This window comes from Staurois parvus, unplaced genomic scaffold (assembly GCF_062004578.1).
Source record: "Staurois parvus isolate SC_StPar_1 unplaced genomic scaffold, SC_StPar_1.0 ptg001398l, whole genome shotgun sequence".
NCBI classification, from domain to species: domain Eukaryota; kingdom Metazoa; phylum Chordata; class Amphibia; order Anura; family Ranidae; genus Staurois; species Staurois parvus.
The window spans coordinates 402,294-425,973 of NW_028319194.1; the positions used below are offsets into that span (position 1 = coordinate 402,294).

The 23,680-nt window shown below is 47.0% G+C and overlaps 1 protein-coding gene across 2 annotated transcripts in view; it reads right to left on the reverse strand.

Annotated features, from left to right (window-relative positions):
* Nucleotides 1–1,146: 1,146 nt before the first annotated feature.
* EFCAB11 (EF-hand calcium binding domain 11) overlaps nucleotides 1,147–23,680 on the reverse strand; it is a 61,648-nt gene continuing 39,114 nt past the window's right edge. The window contains exon 6 of one of the 2 annotated variants that reach the window (XM_089661856.1): nucleotides 1,147–2,916. In XM_089661856.1, the coding sequence (XP_089517982.1) occupies nucleotides 2,835–2,916 (82 nt within the window). In that variant the 3' untranslated portion in view covers nucleotides 1,147–2,834. Of the gene's footprint in view, nucleotides 2,917–7,498; nucleotides 8,596–23,680 lie in introns of those variants that run through there. The other variant, XM_089661855.1, reaches the window with a different exon arrangement.

Consider the following 23,680-nt stretch of genomic DNA (forward strand, 5'->3'; position numbering starts at 1 on the left):
GGGTTGCTGTGCTTGCATTTCCATAAAGAAAAGGTGTCTGCACTTTGCACCGTGCGATTTCCCTGCGGTTCCCTGAGATTAAGAATGAATGGCAGCCCTGCGTGTCTCTACAGAGCAGCACGATTTGGCTGCGGGTGCAAGAACAGCTAGGATTCCTGTCCCTGCTTCCACCCACTCCAGTGTGAAGCCTAGCTTAATATCTGTCAGCAAACAATGTAAAATAAAGTGTGTCCTATAGAACGGGGCTTGAAAATTCCATTCACCTGCTCGCCAAATGCGAGTGAGCACAGTAATGCCCTGCACATTTACTGATGGAGCGGGTGGCTTGCAATGCAATCCCCAGGCCGGGGATTGATTTGTGTTCCACTTGTGCTCCAAGCCTCGTTCTGAAGGCTTCTTCTTTGGCACCGCCATTACACTACTGGCAGTGCTGCTGAGGGGACAGGTGCAGAAGAGGTCCGCTCTCCTCCGCTGAGGGAGACGCGAGGAGAGGTCCGCTCTCCTCCGCTGAGGGAGCCGCGAGGAGAGGTCCGCTCTCCTCCGCTGAGGGAGACGCGAGGAGAGGTCCGCTCTCCTCCGCTGAGGGAGACGCGAGGAGAGGTCCGCTCTCCTCCGCTGAGGGAGACGCGAGGAGAGGTCCGCTCTCCTCCGCTGAGGGAGACGCGAGGAGAGGTCCGCTCTCCTCCGCTGAGGGAGACGCGAGGAGAGGTCCGCTCTCCTCCGCTGAGGGAGCCGCGAGGAGAGGTCCGCTCTCCTCCGCTGAGGGAGCCGCGAGGAGAGGTCCGCTCTCCTCCGCTGAGGGAGCCGCGAGGAGAGGTCCGCTCTCCTCCGCTGAGGGAGCCGCGAGGAGAGGTCCGCTCTCCTCCGCTGAGGGAGACGCGAGGAGAGGTCCGCTCTCCTCCGCTGAGGGAGACGCGAGGAGAGGTCCGCTCTCCTCCGCTGAGGGAGACGCGAGGAGAGGTCCGCTCTCCTCCGCTGAGGGAGACGCGAGGAGAGGTCCGCTCTCCTCCGCTGAGGGAGACGCGAGGAGAGGTCCGCTCTCCTCCGCTGAGGGAGACGCGAGGAGAGGTCCGCTCTCCTCCGCTGAGGGAGACGCGAGGAGAGGTCCGCTCTCCTCCGCTGGGGGAGCCGCGAGGAGAGGTCCGCTCTCCTCCGCTGAGGGAGCCGCGAGGAGAGGTCCGCTCTCCTCCGCTGAGGGAGCCGCGAGGAGAGGTCCGCTCTCCTCCGCTGAGGGAGCCGCGAGGAGAGGTCCGCTCTCCTCCGCTGAGGGAGACACGAGGAGAGGTCCGCTCTCCTCCGCTGAGGGAGACACGAGGAGAGGTCCGCTCTCCTCCGCTGAGGGAGCCACGAGGAGAGGTCCGCTCTCCTACGCTGAGGGAGCCACGAGGAGAGGTCCGCTCTCCTCCGCTGAGGGAGCCACGAGGAGAGGTCCGCTCTCCTCCGCTGAGGGAGCCACGAGGAGAGGTCCGCTCTCCTCCGCTGAGGGAGGCACGAGGAGAGGTCCGCTCTCCTCCGCTGAGGGAGGCACGAGGAGAGGTCCGCTCTCCTCCGCTGAGGGAGGCACGAGGAGAGGTCCGCTCTCCTCCGCTGAGGGAGGCACGAGGAGAGGTCCGCTCTCCTCCGCTGAGGGAGACACGAGGAGAGGTCCACTCTCCACCGCCGTGGGGGGGGGCACATGAAGGAGAGACCTGAAAACAGTGCACATCCCTACACCCGCCAGCACTTTTTCTTAGGCTATACTTCTGTAAATTAAAGTCTCTTTTAAATGATGCTGGCTATTAAAGCGGAGCTCCACCCAAAATAGGAAGTTCCACTTTAAGGACTGCTCCCCCACTCCCATTAAGGATTGGCACCTTTGGGGAGCGGGTACCCGAATTTGACAGGTACCCGCTCCCACTTCCGGTCCGATCGCCTAGGTGATCGGAAGCGGACGGTGTCCTCCCTCCCTGTAGTCTTTAGTGACAGGTCCACGAAGACTACAGGACCATTCACAAAGCGCAGTGCTTCTCATGCATGCGCAGTGGGTACCTGGCTGTGAAGCCGCAAGCTATCACAGCCGGGTGCTCACACTGAAGATGCCGGCCTCTTGGAATACAGGATGGCTGGTGAAACGAGCTGCGGGACACACACACACCACGGGACCGAGGGACAGGTAAGTGGCTGTTTTTTGTAGCTGCTGACTTTTATTTTTTGATAGCTTGAGTGGAACTCTGCTTTAAGCTATTGCTATGTTATAATCGCAGTTTTTTATATTCTGGACTCTTTATTGTAAAGAAAAATGTATTTTCACAAGCTTTAAGGGGGCGTGGTTGGGGGCAGGGCTGGGGGCGAGGTTGGGAGATGGGCCTGGGGTGGGGTTGGAAGTGGACCTGGACAAGATTTGGTGGGGCAACTGGTGGAGAGTAAGGTTTGTGCCTGGCTAGTAGGTCTAGACTTGAAATGTTAAGCCCTGCTATAGAATGATAAATATCACACAGTATGTCTGCTGACAAATACTTATGTATACGATTCACCCCGTAGCTCTGCTGAAGTGCGATTGGTGAGCCCCTGAAATGCATCGAACACTCTTGAGACAAATAAAAATCAACAGGACCTATGAAACATAAGTGGCGCGACCATCTTTTCACATCTCTACTATGGTGACCTCTGTTGGGTTCACCTATTTACAAAGAGCTGCCCTCCCTACAAATGATCCTTTACAGCAGTGTCCAGAGTTCCGCAGTGTGTCACAGAACAGGAAGTGAGGGGAAATCACTCCAGGGGACACGTTTTCCAGGAACACAATGTAGCAGCACTGATAATGAATCCTCCATCCCGCCACGTATACAGTCAATCTAGTCTTCTCTCTCACCGTAGTCCATTGCAAATTCAAAGTCCTTGTAGCAAACTAAACTGTCGGAGTCCCGATCCACTTCCCTGGGGGAGAAAACAGAAAAAAATGTTACTGTTTTATTGACCGTACATACTTATGCTTTCCATGGGTAACTACAAGTTTCAGCATTTCCTGTATAACATACACTCACTGGCCACTTTATTTGGTACTGTCACTGTCGCTCGATCGCCACCCTCAACATGCGACAATCGCACGACCGCGACCAACAATAATACGTCACGCCCGCGGCGTCAGACCCCAGACCTTCTCACCAAACTCATGACCAAAGGACCGGCTGAACTAACCCTTCACTGCCACCACCCCTTTTTGTACAGAGAAAGGGGAAACTCTCTTTATCCAATATACACTGTAATGGTTGAAAAGTCTCCTGTCCAATACGGTCACCGCAGGCCGATTGGGCAGAGGATTAAACAAACACAGTAGCGTCTCTTCAAAAGGCAGGAATTCGTGAATTGCAAGTAAGCGCTTAGAAACAGTTTAACACTTTCAGAAAGAAAGATTTATTACTAAAAGAGTCAAACAGGTGCAATAAAATATTTACAAAGAAAATGTAACTAGATATATATATTTATATATAAAAAATAGGAAACAGCCAAGCACAGCTAAGAGATAACAGGAAGAAGTTAAAAGGTTAAGTTACTTGCCATGTTAAGCCTTAAGGTAAGCAGATCTAAGTTGCAGAGCGGAAAGGGTCTTTGATCTCCTGCTGTTACGATTTTAAAATTAGGAGATCTCTTTAGCTTAGCTTTTTAGGCTTGCCAGCCTGTCTTTTAAAGTCCCCCTGCAGGGGGGGGGGGTGGGGGTGGCTCTGAATACTGGCCAATACCCTGTTTTGGGCGGGATCCTCGGATGGGCTCTGCATTAAAACTTACAGCTTCATAATCCATGATATGAAACATAGGTGACAGCTGACCTGAGGAATGTTCATTTAACTTCTGTCACCTGGCTGGTAGGGTTTATGAGGTTCCAACTTCTTTCAAGTCCTGGGAAAAAACTATCTTATCTTGATTAGGAGGTGTGATTTTTCACAGGCCTTGGGACCAAGAGTCTGCTGTCTCTATGGGGGGGCTTTGTAGCGCTGGGCCCCCTGTTGCTCCAGCCTGCCAGCAACTTTTAACACTTACACATCTGTCCCTGTGCCTCTCAGGAAGGGAGGGGGAAGAAGAATAAAAGATTGAGGCATACTTCTAATAAAAAAGGGGAACTCCGCGTCCAACTCTGATGAGCAAGTTTGCTACAGGTACACCTTGCTAGTACCAAGAAAATCTCCCCCACACCATGACATCACCACCACTAGCCTGAACCACTGATACAAGGCAGGATGCATCCACCACACCATGACACCACCACCAGCCTGAACCATTGATACAAGGCAGGATGGATCCACCACACCATGACACCACCACCACCAGTCTGAACTATTGATACAAGGCAGGATGGATCCACCACACCATGACACCACCACCACCAGCCTGAACCATTGATACAAGGCAGGATGGATCCCCCACACCATGACACCACCACCACCAGTCTGATCCATTGATACAAGGCAGGATGGATCCACCACACCATGACACCACCACCTCCAGCCTGAACCATTGATACAAGGCAGGATGGATCCCCCACACCATGACACCACCACCACCAGCCTGAACCATTGTTACAAGGCAGGATGGATCCCCCACACCATGACACCACCACCTCCAGCCCGAACCATTGATACAAGGCAGGATGGATCCCCACACCATGACACCACCACCACCAGTCTGATCCATTGATACAAAGCAGGATGGATCCACCGCACCATGACACCACCACCTCCAGCCCGAACCATTGATACAAGGCAGGATGGATCCCCCACACCATGACACCACCACCAGCCCTAACCATTGATACAAGGCAGGATGGATCCCCCACACCATGACACCACCACCACCAGCCCGAACCATTGATACAAGGCAGGATGGATTCCTCACACCATGACACCACCACCACCAGCCTGAGCCATTGATACAAGGCAGGTTGGATCCATGTGCTCATGTTCTTTATGCCAAATTCTGACCCTACCATCTGAATGTCGCAGCTGAAATCCAGATTCATCAGACCAGGCAACGTTTTTCCAATCTTCTATTGTCCAATTTTGGTGAGGCTGTGCGAATTGTAGCCTCAGCTGACAAGAGTGGCACCCGGTGTGGTCTTCTGCTGCTGTAGCCCATCTGCTTCAAGGTTGGACGTGTTGTGAATTCAGAGATGGTATACTGCATACTTTGGTTGTAACGAGCGGTTATTTGAGTTAGGGCTCGTTCACACTTGACTTATTTCTAACTCTTGCCAAACACCCCTATAGCGTTTGACAGGCGTTAGACAGATGTTTGGGAAGCGTTTTTAACACAACTCAAAACGCTCCCCAAACACCCTATGCGTGGTTTTGAGGCATTTGATAGGCATTTGCCAAGCGTTAAAACCGCACCACAAACGCCTATAATGAAGTTAAAAGGTCTTAACGTTCCGCAAACGCCTGCCAGGCGTTTGAGGAGCAGCACCATAGCCTTGAATAAGAGGCTTCAACTCCTCCTGACTGGACATGAGGTGTCAGTTTTGCCGCAACGCTAACGATTCAGTGTGAACAGCACTAGGGGGAGGGGTGAGTCCCCGTCAGTTGTTCTTGCTGTCAGTGTCCCCATTAGAGAGATTCCCCCTCTCTCTATTTACTGTTATCACCGAAAGTGTGAAAGAAAATCTCACATTGTGGATTGTCACCAGAACAGGAATAAAGGGGATATCTTCCAATGGGGACACTGGTTCTGATGACCTTGGGGGGGGGTCCCTCCTGTGTGCTGCCATGTGCAGAATTTTCTTAGGCATTTGAGAGGCATTTAAGAGGCATTAAAAACGCTTCCCAAATGCCTGTATGACGCCGGCTCACAAAGCTAGCGTGAACGTAGCCTTACTGTTACCTTTCTATCATCTGGAACCAGTGTGCCCGATCTCCTCTGGCATCAACAAGGCATCTTCCTCCACACAACTGCCCCTCACTGGATATTTTCTCTTTTTCGGACCATTCTCTGTAAACCCTAGAGATGGTTGTGTGTGAAAATCCCAGGAGATCGGCAGTTTTTGAAATACTCAGACCACCCCGTCTGGTACCAACAACCATGACACGTTCAAAGTCACTTACATCCCCTTTCTTCCCCATTCTGATGCTCAGTTTGAACTTCAGGAAGTCGTCTTCACCACATCTAGATGCCTAAATGCATTGAGTGGCTGCCATGTGATTGACTGATTAGCAATTTGTGTTACCAAGCAATTGAACAGGTGGACCTAATAAAGTGGCCGGTGAGTGAATATTTTTTGATTGGAAGGATGCTGTTTAGGAAACTGTACTAAAAATGGTAGATATTGTATTTATCGGGAGCTTGTTGGTAGGAAAATTAATAGATGCTATATGGCCAAAAGCAGGCGAAAGTAGAGTTACGGATGTCTGGATGTCTCTGTGAGATGGTTGTAGTTCGATCTTTGTTACATTTTTGTGTCACTTTTGCTCCAGTATTCTGACTGATAAGTAAAGCTTTTCTGATCTTCTTTTAGCCTTCACCTTCCTTGTGTAAAGAAATTATTTTCCTTCTCAGGCCTTGTGACATTTCTATTTCAATTGCGCGGTCATGCAATTCTGTACCCATATGCATTTTTTAGCATTTTTTTTTTAGATAGATAAAGCTTTATTTTGGTGGTATTTATTCACCAGTGGGTTTTTTTTTTTTGATATGCAAATGAAAAAGTCCAAAGATTTTGAAAAAAAAAGTGTTTTTCTTCTAAAATTTTGCAAATAAATAGTATTTCATCATAAATCTTGGCCAAAATTTATTCCGTTATCTTTTTAGTACAAAAAAAAAATAACCCAAATTAGTTCATAACCAAAAATTATAATTTTTAAACATTTTTCTTTACTTTTTTTGTTTCTTTTTTTATATTTGTTTTCTTTTTTTTACATACCGTCACCCTAGCACGGGTGTCGGCAACCCGCGGCTCCGGAGCCGCATGCGGCTCTTTTTCACCTTTCCTGCGGCTCCGGAGCACACTGCCCACCAGGTGACAGGCAATAGGGTCGGCAAGCCGCGGCTCTTTTAATGCAGATCTTCTGTGTGCCGGGCGCCCGCTGGCAAACATTGGCTGTCAGGATGTAGGCGGGGCAGCCCGGATGTAGGCGGGGCAGCGTGACGAACTCCTCTCCTCTCACAGTCCGCCCTGAAGACCAGAACGGCGCGGGAACCCAGCGAGAGGAACGCGCGGAGCAAAGGTAAGTGAATTCACACAATATGGGGAATGAATTACTATGGGGGATGAATTACTATAGGGGGGATGAATTACTATATGGGGGATGAATTACTATATGGGGGATGAATTACTATAGGGGGGATGAATTACTATAGGGGGGATGAATTACTATAGGGGGGATAAATTACTATAGGGGGGATAAATTACTATAGGGGGGATAAATTACTATATGGGGGATGAATTACTACGGGGGATGAATTACTATATGGGGGATGAATTACTATATGGGGGATGAATTACTATGGGGGGGATGAATTACTATGGGGGATGAATTACTATAGGGGGGATGAATTACTATATGGGGGATGAATTACTATGGGGGATGAATTACTATATGGGGGATGAATTACTATATGGGGGATGTATTTTCAGTTTTAAAAATGTTTCTCTCAAAATAAATTTTAATCGTGGTTTTGGCGAGATTTGGCTCAGTCGAAAAAAAAGGTTACCCACCACTGACCTAAGGCTATGATTGTGATTATGACGATACACTGTGGCCCTGATTAACCCTTTGCTTACTGGGCCCTTAAACCCCCTTCATGACCAGAGCGTTTTTTGCAATATATGCAGTGTCGGATTTGTTTTAAATGTTGCAATGGTTTTGCGGCTCCCAGTCTTTTTTTCCCTCTCGGAAACGGGTCCAAGTGGCTCTTTATGTCTTAAAGGTTGCAGACCCCTGCCCTAGCAGTACAGTGTCACCATGGTGACATTGTACTACTTGTGGGGGGTGATGAAGATTTTTTTTTTTTTTTTTTTTTAAACTGATTGCTTTTACACCTATGAAGGTTGTAAAAGCAATCATTTCTCCTTCTATCTGGCTGCATTCTTGCAGCCATTGATAAATACTGTGTGAGCTGTGATTGGTCACAGCTTGCCACATGGTACAAGGCTGTTGTGAATAGTCCTGTACCATGTGACCTCTGTGATCATTCACAGATTTCACACGTAGTAACCAATGATGTCAGAAGTGACATCTTGCTTACTACTCTGCATGTGATCACTGATTGGCCAATCAGTGATCACGATTGGAACCTCGCAGAGAGGTCCCGTCCGACGATCTGTGTTCCACTGTGTCCGGAGGACACAGCGGGCACGGGATCGCGGTGCTGCACGCTCCCAGGGAGAGCGCACAAGCAGGGTGTGGGGAGGCCGTTTATAAATGTTAACATTGTTACATATGTTGTTAATATTTATTTTTGTAACTTTATTCTGCATAAAACATTTAACAATGTAATTTCATGAGATAATTTACCAGGGTGTGCTTAGGGGCGGGATTAGGGGTGGGGCAGGGTAGGGCTTGGTGGGACAACTGGTAGCGAGTAACTCTTAAGGCCTGGCTAGTGTTGGAGGACTTCAAATTTTGAGCCCTGTAAAAAAAAATAATAATAATAAAAATATATATATATATAAATAATTTCATTTTATTTCTTTAAACAGACATGGTATTTGTCATCTTAGTTAAAGTTGTGCACAATGCAAAAAATAGTTTTGTCTCATTTCAGATTCGGTTTATTAAGTTAATCGCTTCATTTTGTCATATTCGTTATATTGGAAAGATTCGATTACGGAATTTGTTTCGCATATATGGATTTGGATGGCTATATTCTATTTTATGCTTTTATTTTCTATTCTATTACTCTATTCTATATTCTATTTTGTTTTATTCTAATCTATTCTTTTTTATTTTATTGTATTCTATTATATTCCATTCTTTCATTTTTCATTCTAGATCAGGGGTGTCAAACTGGCGGCCCTCCAGCTGTTGCCAAACTACAAGTCCCATCATGCCTCTACCTTTTCAGAGTTATGCTTGTAACTGTCAGTCTTGCAATGCCTTATAGGACTTGTAGTTTGGCAACAGCTGGAGGGTCGCCAGTTTGACTCCTGTGTTCTAGATCGGGGTGGGCAACCTGCGGCTCTCCAGCTGTTTCAGGACTACAAGTTCCACCATGCCTCTGCAAGTCATAGCTGTAACTGTCAGTTTTGCAATGTCTCATGGGACCTGTAGAGTCATGCTTGTAACTTCCGGTCTTTGCAATGCCTCATGGGAAATGTAGTTCCACAACAGCTGGAGAGCCGCAGGTTGCCCACCCCTGTTCTAGATCATTTTATTCTATTCTACTCTATTTCTTTTCTATTATATTCCTTTATTTTATTCTATTCTAATAAGCAGCCCAAGTAGGAATCATCATCTTATTTCACTTTTGTATCTCGCTGTATTTATTGCCATGTGTTTCCATTTTGAATTTGAATGATTAGTTCCGTTATAATTTATTTTAGATTAATTGAAACTCAATAATATTGTGAGTTGGAAATTCGGCTATATCCTAATCTCCGAATAACGAAAATTTCCTCCGATTGTCGATTCGTAACGCAACAAATTGCACACATCTAATCTTAGTAGAAAACATTGCTGAATATGTAATCCCAGCAAGCCATGCAGGCGTAATGGATCTCCAAACCACTCTTTATTGCCCACACTCAGCAGCCCTGTAACACACATTACATTGTACAACCTCCATTCCTCCAGAGGAAAAAACACTTAACGATCTGGAAACCCATCTTAAAGACATCCACGTGATTAATCACAATAGCTGACATTTATTTATTTATTTCAGGTACTTATATAGCGTCGTCAATTTTCGCAGCACTTTACATATATATTGTACATTCACATCAGTCCCTAACCCTCAAGGGGCGTCCAATCTAAGGTCCCTAACCCTCAAGGGGCGTACAATCTAAGGTCCCTAACCCTCAAGGGGCGTACAATCTAAGGTCCCTAACCCTCAAGGGGCGTACAATCTAAGGTCCCTAACCCTCAAGGGGCGTACAATCTAAGGTCCCTAACCCTCAAGGGGCGTACAATCTAAGGTCCCTAACCCTCAAGGGGCGTACAATCTAAGGTCCCTAACCCTCAAGGGGCGTACAATCTAAGGTCCCTAACCCTCAAGGGGCGTACAATCTAAGGTCCCTAACCCTCAAGGGGCGTACAATCTAAGGTCCCTAACCCTCAAGGGGCGTACAATCTAAGGTTCCTAAGCCTCAAGGGGCGTACAATCTAAGGTCCCTAACCCTCAAGGGGCGTACAATCTAAGGTCCCTAACCCTCAAGGGGTGTACAATCTAAGGTTCCTAACCCTCAAGGAGCGTACAATCTAAGGTCCCTAACACACATTCATACATACACATACTAGGGACAATTTAGACAGGATCCAATTCACCTACCAGCATGTCTTTGGAGTGTGGGAGGAAACCGGAGTACCCGGAGGAAACCCACGCAGGCACAGGGAGAACATGCAAACTCCAGACAGGTGGTGCCGTGGTTGGGATTCGAACCAACGACCCCAGTACTGCTAGGTGGAAGTGCTAACCATTTAGCCACTGTGCTGCCCATATATGGTATATGCATACATTGCCATTTTGATGTAGAGGATCCAAATGGGTTTCTGGGAGGCTGATATCTACTGTATGTGCACCAAATATTCTATAATATGTTAAAGCCCCACTCCGGGATCACTCCCACCCAGGGGCGGACTGACCATTCGAGAACTAGGGCAGTGTCCGAGGGCCCGGGGTCAGTAGGGGGCCCCATGAAATGCCCCTGGTACCTTTTTATAGGCTTTTTTTGAGTGTGGGCAAGGACACAGGGGCCCCATGATCCCCTATTGCCTGGGGGCCCCATGAGCTGTCAGTCCGCCCCTGCTCCCACCCCCTCTATATCATCAAAAACCTCAGTTTAAATGCTGTTTTTTGACAGTCCTTGTCAAGTCTTTGTGGCTTGACAAAGGGACAGATCTAGTCCTGAAACGCATAGCCCCACCCCCTTGTTTTGCCATAGTGATGTCACAGCCGTATACCACAGAGTGCTGGCAAAGTGGAGCCGAGCCAAGCCCAGTGCAGCCAGACGAAGTATCCTGGAAGCCTTACAGTGTAGCTTGCTCCCATTTGGGCAGAGCCTCCTTCTGACGTCATCACGCTGTCGGCCATCTTGGAAACAGTTTATGTGAATGCTTTAATTGTTCTACAGCTTGTAAGTAGGATTCCATTTGCGCAAATAAAGACGTTTTTGATACGTATTGCACTATGCATAGATTGCCATTTTGATGTAGAGGATCTAAATGGGTTTCTGAGAGGCCGATATCTACTATAAAAATGTTTTTGATACACTCTGAGTTCACATTCGAGTTGGAGGTCGGGAAGATCTATGTTCTGGGAATGACACGGAAAGCCTGCTAGTGCTCTACATTATAATGCTGGTTTGGACCCCCTGTAATTAAGGGGTCTCCATTTCTGGTAAGCCTCGAATTTTTGGTGGTGGTATACACTTTGGTGACCATTTGAAGCAACTTTATCCACATTTGCACCTACAGCATTGTCTACAGTATTATCATTGATTGTGGAGTTCTTTACTATATATGGAGTATATTATATGTCCCTGTCACTCAGTCCCACGGTGTGTCCCCCGCAGCCCGGTTCATTGGCCGTCCTGTATTTCAGGAGGCCAGCATCTTCAGTGTGGGCACCCGGCTGTGACAGCTTGCGGCTTCACAGCCGGTTACCCACTGTGCATGCGCGAGTAGTGCTGCGCTTCCTGAATGGTCCTGTAGTCTTCTGGGACCTGTCATGTGTCCCAAAAGACTACACGGAGGGAGGGGGTAGGACACCTTACCCTGTGACCAGGTTTTACAGGAGACCAGCAGGCTGTGTGTGCACAGCCCTTACAATCACCCCCGGTTCACATCTATGCGCCCGTGCGGGTCACGTTTTGCACGGGCACGAAAGCCCATTCATTTGAATGGACTCCCGTGTCTTGTGACACGCAGGGAAAGAAGTCCCTGCACTTCTTTGGAAAACGCAGCTCGCACGGGAACCTCGGTTCCCAGTACGGTTGCGTTTTCTAGTGCGGGCGATGTGCCATTAGAACTAACAGCACTCACCCGTGGGTCCGCAATTCTCTGTGCTGGTGCGACTGCACGGATTTTCATGCAGATCCGCAGCAGCACCACCTGCACAGTGAACCTAGGATCAAGGGCCTAGCAGTAATTCGGGGTTCCACCCATGAGACAGGAGGTCCCCCGCCCAAAGGACAGGGCGAGGGCCAGTGCAGCAGGGAGCTGCAAGAGAGAGCCGAGGGAGAGATGCAGAGTTGCATGTGACCACAGTGGTGCTGAGAGATGGTTTGAGGGTCCAGGCCAAAGGCCTAGGCTTGATGACTGAGCAGCGGCTGTCACGAATCAGCAGCAGAGATGGCAAGATCTGCGTTCCTACACTCAGGAAACTGGGACCAGACTGTGTATGCTTTGAAGTGAGACTTCTTTACAGTGAAACAATATCCATCCAAACACCAGCACACAGCAAACATAAAAATATAAGTGAACCAAAAGCACAGAGACAGAATACCGAATAAACCTAACAAATAAAAAGCCTAGATCAGCGGTTCTCAACCTGAGGGTCGCGACCCCTTTGGGGGTCGAATGACCATTTCACAGGGGTCGCCTAAGACCATCGGAAAACACATATTTCCGATGGTCTTAGGAACCGAGACACCGCTCCTCCGTCTCAGGCGATGTGTGGGCGGGATGATATGCTGCCCCTGTCACCTGGCCACACCTCCGGGATCGCTCAACAGCTCTGCCTCCTCGCCGCTGATTGGCCACCGGAACTGTAGCTCAGGAGAGGCACACAGGCAGCCAATCACCGGCGAGGAGGTGGAGCTTGGAGAGGAGGAGCCGAGCGGCAGCGCGCGTAGATCAAAGAAGATCGAGGGAGCTGCCGGGCAAGTAAAGAGGAGAGCGGCCAGAGAAGGAAGACAGCTGACAGGTAAGTGCAAAGTTTGCTGCTGCAGCCAGGTATGCAGGCTGTAGATGGGAGAGGGAGAGAGTGAGCCCAGGCTGGAGCAGGGGTCAGCAAGGTAAGTATCATTGGTGTCAGTGGGAGGAATAGTGCCCCATCATTGCTGTCACTAATACCAACGATGGGGCACTATTTCTCCCACACATACACCAACGATGGGGCACTATTCCTCCCCCCACTGACACCAACGATGGGGCACTATTCCTCCCCCCACTGACACCAACGATGGGGCACTATTCCTCCCCCCACTGACACCAACGATGGGGCACTATTCCTCCCACTGACACCAAGAATGGGGCACTATTCCTCCCCCCACCGACACCAACGATGGGACACTATTCCCCCCCCCCCCACTGACACCAATGATGGGGCACTATTTCCCCCCCTGACCCCAATGATGGGGCACTATTCCCCCCTCCACCACACTGACATCAATCATGGGGCACTATTCCTCCCACTGACACCAATGATGGGGCACTATTCCTCCCACTGATACCAATGATGGGGCACTATTCCTCCCACTGACACCAATGATGGGGCACTATTCCTCCCACTGACACCAATGATGGGGCACTATTCCTCCCACTGACACCAATGATGGGGCACTATTCCTCCCACTGACACCAATGATGGGGCACTATTCCTCCCACTGACACCCATGATGGGGCACTATTCCTCCCACTGACACCCATGATGGGGCACTATTCCTCCCACTGACACCCATGATGGGGCACTATTCCTCCCACTGACACCAATGATGGGACACTATTCCTCCCACTGACACCAATGATGGGACACTATTCCTCCCACTGACACCAATGATGGGACACTATTCCTCCCACTGACACCAATGATGGGACACTATTCCTCTCACTGACACCAATGATGGGGCACTATTCCCCCCACTGACACCAAGGATGGGGCACTATTCCCCCCACTGACACCAACGATGGGGCACTATTCCTCCCACTGACACCAACGATGGGGCACTATTCCTCCCACTGACACCAACGATGGGGCACTATTCCTCCCACTGACACCAACGATGGGGCACTATTCCTCCCACTGATACCAATGATGGGGCACTATTCATCCCACTGACATCAGTGATGGGGCACTACTCCTTCCACTGACACCAATGATGTGGCACTACTCCCACTGCAAAATTACAGTTATGAAGTAGCAACGAAAATAATTTTATGGTTGGGGGTCACCACAACATGAGGAACTGTATTAAGGGGTCGCGGCATTAGAAAGGTTGAGAACCACTGGCTTAGATAATAGCTAACTATATACAATATATTCAAAATGGGGAACACAAAAAAGCAGGGAAAGCAGAAGGTGCAGGGAGCAGATGGGAAACAGGAACTAAAACTGGAATCAGGAAGAAAGAACGGCTCTTCTTTATTCCTGATCCCAGTTTCTGCTTGTCTTTGACCTTGACCTTGATCTTTCCCTGTACCCTGCTGCCCTGTACTGGGTACAGGGAAAGAGCAAGATCAGGGACAAAGACAAGCAGAAAATGGCAGTGGCAAAACATTGAAGCAAGAGGCACAAGTAGGAAAGAACCTAAATACCCTCCCAGCATCCATCATCAAATGGAAACGGATTACTTGGATCTGCTGGGAGACACCCACTGGTGAACACCGGAACTACAACCTTCCACTCTGGGAAGCACAGTGTCACCAACAGGTCATCCAGGTCCTGACAGCAGTGGTGTGAGAAGAAGCCAGGAGGCTTTATGTTATTTTTCCTTATTTTTAAAATGATAGTGGAAACCCCTGTGTGGGCAACCGTTTTCTTGGAACTTTCACTTTCTTTTTAAATAAAAGTGGGCCAACACACCCTAAAACAGTATTCTCTGACTGAACTCACTGGGAAGAAATACACTTGAGCGTAACCCGCTGGAATATCACAACACATATTCCATATACAAACCAAGCATTTTCAATGTTTTATATTGTAACTACTACAGTATGTGTGCTTGACTTAACTTTGTCATTGAAAGGCGACTCCACAACGACTTTCTCGGAAAGTTTATAATCTGTGTGGGATGTTCCACAATTACTGGAACGGGCTTATAATGAGAGCAAACAGTAAGCCTGATGGTCATGCAAATTAAATTACAAAATCCCGATCGGTGTAATGATTCTTTTTTTCTTTTAAATCGGTTGGAAAGGATTAAAAACTAATCTGTTCCCCAGGAAGAAAACCGAAACGTAAACGTTTTTTTTTTTTTCTCAAATCGATTTACGAATGAAATAAAATAGATCAGTAGAGTGTGCGGCGTAATTTGTTCGATTTAACGACCTCACTAAATTGTATACTTTTCACCGTGGATTTATTTTGGCAAACGCATTTACAAACATTACAAATAAAAATGAGCAGGACATGTGGTCGTTGGTCTGTGAAGACTGTTCGTTCTCCTGACATGCAGATGGAATATGCAGATTAAGAATAAAAAAATTCTCGAAACCTTCATACAAGCGGGCGCCAGCCGAAGAGGGAATGAGATTGTTACTGCGTGCCGCATTTATACTTCGGACGCGTCAAAGAGAGGATTACAGCAGGTCCGGAGAATCGTCCAAGGACAGCCCACATCCATATCACGATTTGTAGATAAAGCATAAGCCCATCCATGTCTAGACTAAAGCTTCTACCAGGGGCGGACTGACAACTCATGGGGCCCCTGGGCAATAGGGGATCATGGGGCCCCTGTGTCCTTACCCAAACTCAAAAAAGCCTATGAAAAAGGTACCAGGGGCATCTCATGGGGCCCCCTACTGACCCCGGGCCCTCAGGCAGTGCCCAAGTTTCCAAATGGTCAGTTCGCCCCTGGCTTCTAAGCAAAGCAGCACACACACCTGAGCAATTCAAAATCAACATATGATGGAAAATAAAACATAATAATAAATGCATAATATCACAATGATCAACAGATCTAAAGTGTAACGGAACCGACCCAGTCTGCGCTTGGGTACTTCCGTTATAATGCCACTTCCCCGTCCGAACACCAACCACAGACACCACAGCCGACCATACAAGACTAGACAACACCAATCTTAAAGTAAACCAGGAAATAGACTACTTTATTTTAACACAGATACAAGATATATACATTCAAAAGAACAATCCCTCCCTGCATAATGACACAGGGCGAGGCAATCTACCTTTAGTAACAAGAGACACACCAGCAGACAGTCCCATCAAGAGGGAGGGCTACTGGAGACACCCCCCACCAAGCCAATATACAAAAACACATACATCCCACAATAGTTTGCTCCCAAGCAAGATACACAATAGAACCATGGGACACAACCACATAACATCAATCAACAACCCCCCCCCAATATTAGGACAGATCACCCTGTACCCCAAACAGGCACAGGGTGACTTACACATAAGATGTCTCCCCACCTCTCCAAAGTGAGCTGCGTTCCATATGCCCCCCACCCAAAGTGACTCCCTAAATATATTGAGATCTGAAGAGCAAATCTCACTTTTTGGGGGGATGAAAACTCGAGCTTGGCCCCTCCCATACCTCTCTGGTGGGTAGAGCTGGCCATCGCATTACGTGACCAATAAGAAAGCTCAGGAGATGGGAAGAGGTGGGGCCAAGCTTAATGTTAACAGGAAAAGTCAACATTTGCATATCATTGCAGCTGCCTATATCTATTGAGGTTTTGACCTTTGACATGGGGTTTTAATAAAAGATATGGCAAGGCGCCATTCACAGAAGGCTATTTTATTTTAAAGGTGAAAAGGAAGGGCAGTGATGTCACACTCTCCACCTCCTCCAATCAGAGGACAACATGTATTCACTAACAAAAATACAAGGTGTTCTGTGAATGGCAGCCATGCCAATTGAGCGACCTTGTGTGTTTAGTATGCAGAAGGGCAGTCACTTGACCCAGAAGACCATGGTGATCACTGTAGTTGAGCCAACTACTACAGTGATTCTCTGCTTCCACAGATATGGAATACATATAATGACACTGGTCCAATACAGAACTGTATATGGATTTGGGAAGGAATTTGTGAATGTTTTCCAATGCAATTTTATCCAATGATTACCTAATTAATATATTATTATTATTATACAATATTTATATAGCGCCAGAAAGGTTTGCTCAGCACTGTACATTAAAGTGGGGGACAGAACATGAGACAATACAGTAACAAAACACGAGGGGTTCGAGGGCCCTGCTCTTTCGACCTAATGGGGAGTCATTGCTTATGTCTCCCTTAGTATTAACACATGGAATTGGAAGTCTAGTTTTCAGATATCTTAGCCACCTCCCTTCTCAGATTAAAAAACAAAAAAACAAAAAAAAATGTGAGGGTCTTATGATTGGTCCACTGACATTAGAAGTATTTCCTCATCGACGGCAGTGGGAGCGGTCCTTATTTCTGCACTAAATGTTGCTGATTGCTGTAATACTCTAGGCACTGGTTTTGTGATGATAATCTGTCAAGGGGAAGGTTCTCGACAGCCTGGGCTCAAAGAGTGGGTTAAAGGATGCTGGCTGTCATACAGCATGGAAGACTTTGGAATCTCTTTGGGTTTTTCCTCTGGTCCTTACATGCACCTCGTCCCCCTACTACCATTTAATACCCTACTATCTCCGCGGCCACAATTGAGACTGTTGGCTACGTTTTGGTCTCACCATGCAAAACAAGATTCATGCTAGTGATGGAAGTGCTGAAGGGGACAGCTTTTTTTGGCTGGAATTCTGCTTAAATAAATGAAATATGGTGTGCTTCATACCCTGTCTACCTTCCTATCTGTACTATTGTGAACCGGTAGTTAGTAAAGATTTTTCAATGCTCTCAAGTTCTTAATAAATGAATAACTCCTTTGAATGACCAACCAATGTAAGGAACATTCTTCCCACTGACCACAAGTAGGGGGAATGTCCTGTCCTTGAACTGTCAATACATCTGGAGAAAAACAGCCAGCAACACACCGTAACTTCCAAAACTGGGAAAACTATATTGTCAGGACAAACTTCAAGAAACCCCCCTGGGTCATTGTCCTTCTCTTCCTCTTCCGTTTTGCCCACACTGGGCTTAATGGTTGAGATGTGAAGGGGCAGTAAAAGGGGAGACGTTTAACATTTACAAATCTCCCATGTGAAGATAATTACAGAGATACGTCTAGAAACATAGTGCACTGCGAGTAATACTATCAAAAAAGTAGTATCTCTATATTTCCCCCTAGATCTGCATTTCTCAACCAGGACTCTGTGGAATCCTAGGGTTCCTTCATAGGTTGCTAGGGGTTCCTTGAGCAATGGGCAATTCCTGCCTCCCAGATAAGTAATCAATGACAACAATGATCTTTTTAGCTATTTGTAAGAGGGGGTTATTCCTAATGACCCCAAATGTAAGGGACATTCTTCCCACTGGCCACCAATGTAGAAAACATACTTCCCACTGACCACCAATGGAATGGACATTCTTCCCACTGACCGCCAATGTAAGGAGCATTCTTCCCACTGACCCCTAATTTAAGGAATATTCTTTCTACTGACCCCCAATGTAAGGAGCATTCTTACCACTGACCCCCAATGTAAGGAGCATTCTTACCACTGACCCCCAATGTAAGGGGCATTATTCCTAGTGACCACAAATGTAAGGAACATTCTTCCCACTGACCACCAATGTAAGAAGCATTCTTTCCAGTGACCACCAATGTAAAGGGAATTCTTCCCACGGATCACCAATGTAAGAAATATTCTTTACACTGGCCATTATTGTAAGGGGCATTCTTCTCACTGACCACCAATGTAAGGAGCATTCTTCTCACTGACCACCAATGTAAGGAGCATTCTTCTCACTGACCACCAATGTAAGGAGCATTCTCACTGACCACCAATGTAAGGAGCATTCTTCTCACTGACCACCAATGTAAGGAGCATTCTTCTCACTGACCACCAATGTAAGGAGCATTCTTCTCACTGACCACCAATGTAAGGAACATTCTTCCCACTGACCCCCAATGTAAGATGTATTCTTCCCACTGACCACCAATGTAAGGAGCATTCTTCCCACTGACCCCCAATGTAATATGTATTCTTCCCACTGACCACCAATATAAGGAGCATTCTTCCCACTGACCACCAATAGAAGGAGCATTCTTCCCACTGACCACCAATAGAAGGAGCATTCTTCCCACTGACCGCCAATGTGAGGAACATTCTTCCCTCTGACCACCAATGTAAGGGACATTCTTCCCAGTGGCCACCAATGTAAGGTGTATTCTTCCCACTGACCACAAATGTAAGGAACATTCTTCCCACTGACCACCAATTTAAGGAGCATTCTTCCCACTGACCACCAATGTAAGGAAAATTCTTCCCACTGACCACCAATGTAAGAAACATTCTTCCCACTGATCACCAGTGTAAGGAAAATTCTTCTCGCCGACTACTAATGTAAGGAGCATTCTTCCAAGTAATCATTGGATAGAGAGAAAACAGGTGGCGCACACACCTAGTGCATTATCCAAGGTTTATTGTAGGAATTAAATCATAAAAACATACTCACAGATGAAGCATGTATCTAAAAAGCATAGAAAAATGACAATGGCTACAACGGCGGGCAAGGTGTTCTCACTGTCAGTGCGGTCAAATGGCTGATGCGTTTCGGGGACGAATCCCTTTCCTCAGAGCTGATGACCAACCTCTGATGCTGATGTATGATGAATGGAAAGTAAAGTATGAGGCATCAACAGCAGGGCTCAGAGTTCCCTGAGCCTGAAAAGTTATTTTAAGGGTTCCTCCATGTTAGAAATGTTGGGAAAGGCTGCCCTAGACTACTGCTTCCTCTGAATGGGCAAATAAAGGAAGACCAAAGAGGGGTAGACAACCTAAGAACTTATATTCATTACAGACAATCCTAAACTCAACAATTAATGAAGATAAAAATTGATAAATCTATATCAATAAATTATGGACGTAGTCTATTAAAAACCATTTCACCAGATGGTATGGAAGAAAAAGAGCAACGGCGATCCAGCACAGAGAACAACCAATGACACGCTCAGGTATCACTCATCAGCGTAAAAATTGGACAGCAGAACAAGTGGCGAACGCAATAATATAATACGGCGTTAAGGATCAAATCATTTCAAACCACTTTAGAAGATAAGTATCTGGAAGCATCTTAAAGTTGATTATACGCCGGAGATAATAGGCCGGAGAGGGTAATCATTTAATCCTTTAAGAAGTGGGAGACGGAACAACGGAAACTGCAAACCTGACACAAATGAATGGCTGAGGATAGAAATGGATATACAGCTAATTCAATATTAACAAAGAGAGCCGAGACTACCCGTCACATGGGGGGAAAATCATTTTGGCAAGTAACATGTGTCATAGCTTAGTGAATTGAGTCTAAAGTTTTTATACATAAATATGTAACTAGAATCAGAGAAGAGATTTGTGGATGCTCCGAAACGCGTAGCCAATTTTATCCCGTAACGTGATGTCACCTCTACAAGTGTGTGTTCCAACACGGTTCCTGGAAGTCGGATGTTCGAGGCGCCATCTTTCTACCATCTATCAAAATATATAGAGCCAGCCAGCACACAGAGGGATGGAGACTTCACACCCTGAACAGCACTCTATATTGATAAGCCTGTGAGTTGGCAATTTTGTGTTTTTAAACAAACAATTCTTATGCTACACTTACGCAGGCCATAGATGAGTTGAAAATTGGCCGATTTCTCAGTCGAGGGGAAAAAAAAAAAAAAATGGCCGATTTTTGCACCGTTAATGGGTTAATTGGTCAGCCGTTTTTCTGGATTTTGGCACTTTTTTTAATCAGTAAAGTTGGAAAAAATCGGCCGATTTTCCCGACAGGCTGATTTTCGTGGCAATGATGGGCAAATCAGCCAATCTTTTTACCGATAAAAATTCTGCACATGAGCTGTGACCTGCAAGAAAAAAGAAGTAGAAAAAGAAGAAGAAAAAGAAGAATTCCAGTCCATTATATTTGACATGAAAAAGTATTGTGGTTGCAACAATGTATCTATTTGTATTCGAATAAAAACATCTGTATCCGAAATGGATACAAATGGATACAATGTTGCAACCGCTCTACTTTTTAATGTCAAATATAATAGCGGAGCTCTCTGCAAGGGACAGAAGTAATTAAATGCCAGCTGTAGACGGGATGAAAACCGTCCAATTTGTTTTACCATTGGTGGTAACATCGGCCTATTGAACGACCAATTTTTTTTTTTTTTTTTTTAAACGGCCAGTTTTCAACCCATCTATGGCCTGCATTAGTAGGCACTTCCCTCTCTCTCGTGTTTGTTTACTTAAGGAACTGGGATTGGGGGTAGAGGTACTTAAGTGGTAGAGGTACTTAAGTGAGCCCCATCGCAATCCAGCGATGTGCACAACAGCAGAAGCTCTCTCTCCTCATTGGCTCAGGGACAGCAGCAAGAGCTATTAGCTTCAACTGCAGTCAATCACAGCCAGTAAGGAGGGAACAGGGTAGGGCTGAGCCATGCCCTGTGTGTTATATGGACACACACAGCTAGCTCTGGAGCAAGCATGCACAAGTGCCCCAATAGCGAGCTGCTTACTATGGGGGCACTAAGCAGAGGGGAGGAAACCCGAGAGATTGGGGCTGCTCTGTGCAAAACTATTACACAGAGCAGATAAGTATAACATGGTTATTTTTTTTTACCTTTACAATCATTTTGTAGTGGGTACCCGGCTCTGAAGCCACAAGCTGTCACAGCTGGGTGGACACGCTGAAGATGCTGCAACCTGGAATACAGGACGGCTGCTGAAACAGGCTGCGGCGGGGGCAACGCGGGATTGTGGGACAGGTGAGTGGCTTTTTTTTTTTTTTTACAAAGTGAGTAACGGCACCGGACACGGACTGCACTAGGGTATTTCTGTTATATTCCCGCTTCCCTGTCTGAACACAGATCCACAGACACCACCGCTGACCATACAAAATGAAACAGCACCAGACTTGTCTTAAAACAGGAAGTGGACTGCTTTATTTTAACACAGACACAAGATATAAACATTCAAGGGAACAACCCACCTCCCTGCATAAGGACACAGGGCGGGGAAAACCAAATTTAGAAACCAGAGACACATCCCAACAGACAGTCCCATCAGGAGGGCTGCTGGAAACACCCCCCACCAAGTCAATACACAAACACATAATAGAACAATGGGACCACATGGCAGTAAACAATGAACAACCCCCACACCCCACCTATACATGTTTACACAATATCAGGACATTTCACCCTGTATCCCTAACAGGCACAGGGTGACTTACACATAAGAGGGATATGGGGAGCTGAGACAGGGGTCTCTCCGCCTCTCCAAAGTGAGCTGTGTTCCATGAGTCCCCCACCCAAAGTCACTCCCGTCACAGAGTGATGGGAGTGAGTATAAAGAAAAACTGAGCTCTGGAGCAGGGGCGGACTGACCATTTGAGCACTCAGACACTGCCCAAGGGTCCTGGGTCAATAGGGGGCCCCATGAAATGCCCCTGGCACCTTTTTATAGGCTTTTTTGGGTGTGCTTTGAGTGTGGGCAAGGACACAGGGGCCCCATGATCCCCTATTGCCTGGGGGCCCCATGAGTTGTCAGTCTGCCCCTGCTCTGGAGGCTGTGCCTACAAAAGTGCAAGCAAAGGGCAAAGGACTAGTCAACAGCACTGCATGTGGTCCCCATGGAGCTGACCCTTACTGACTCACCTTGCTGCACACTGTGTCTCTCTGTGGAGGCAGCCATCTTGGTAGAGAAAGGGCTTTGCCTCCCCTCCCCTGATGACTGCTGATCCTATGACAAGTGGAGGAATCTTCAAGAAGTAGCATGTGGAAGAAGCAGAGATCCACAGAAACATTAGAACAGAAGCAGGAAGATTGTTTCAAAGCAGGTCCTCAAGTACAGTGTACAGCACAGTACAGGCATCATCTGATGACTGGTGGGGTAATGATGGATGATGAGGTAGAGCAAGCATAGATTAATAGAATTGATAAAACAAAAATGGTATAGGAGGGAGTTTCTTGCACTGCAGATCCTCAGGTGCAGCTTCGTATCCAGCAAGGAGAACAGCAGCATAGCAATGGCATCATCTGGTAAGTGGTGGGGTAACAATAAGAGGTAGAACACAGATCCACAGAATGGAGGAAGCAGGGAGATCCTTGCACTGTGGGTCATCAGGTACAGCTTCCCCTCCAGCAAGGAGAACAGCGAGCAGCACAGTAGTGACATTGCCAAATTGAACTCCAAATCTCCAGGGACGAGCAGTCAGAGGCAGCAGTGCAAACAATAAGCAGGACAGTGATGACATCATCTGATTACTGGAAGGGTAATGATAGAGGTAAAGCAAACATAGACCCACAGATTAGATTAAGTAGATATAGGGAAGCAGAGAGATACTTGCACCGTAGGTCCTCAGGTACAGCTTCCTCTCCAGCAAAGAGAACAGTGATCAGCAAAGTATAGGTAGCATCTGTTTACGGTGGGGTAATGATAGAGATAGAACAAACACAGATCCACAGAATGGATGAAGCAGGAAGATCCTTGCACTGCAGGTTCTAGGGTACAATTTGCTT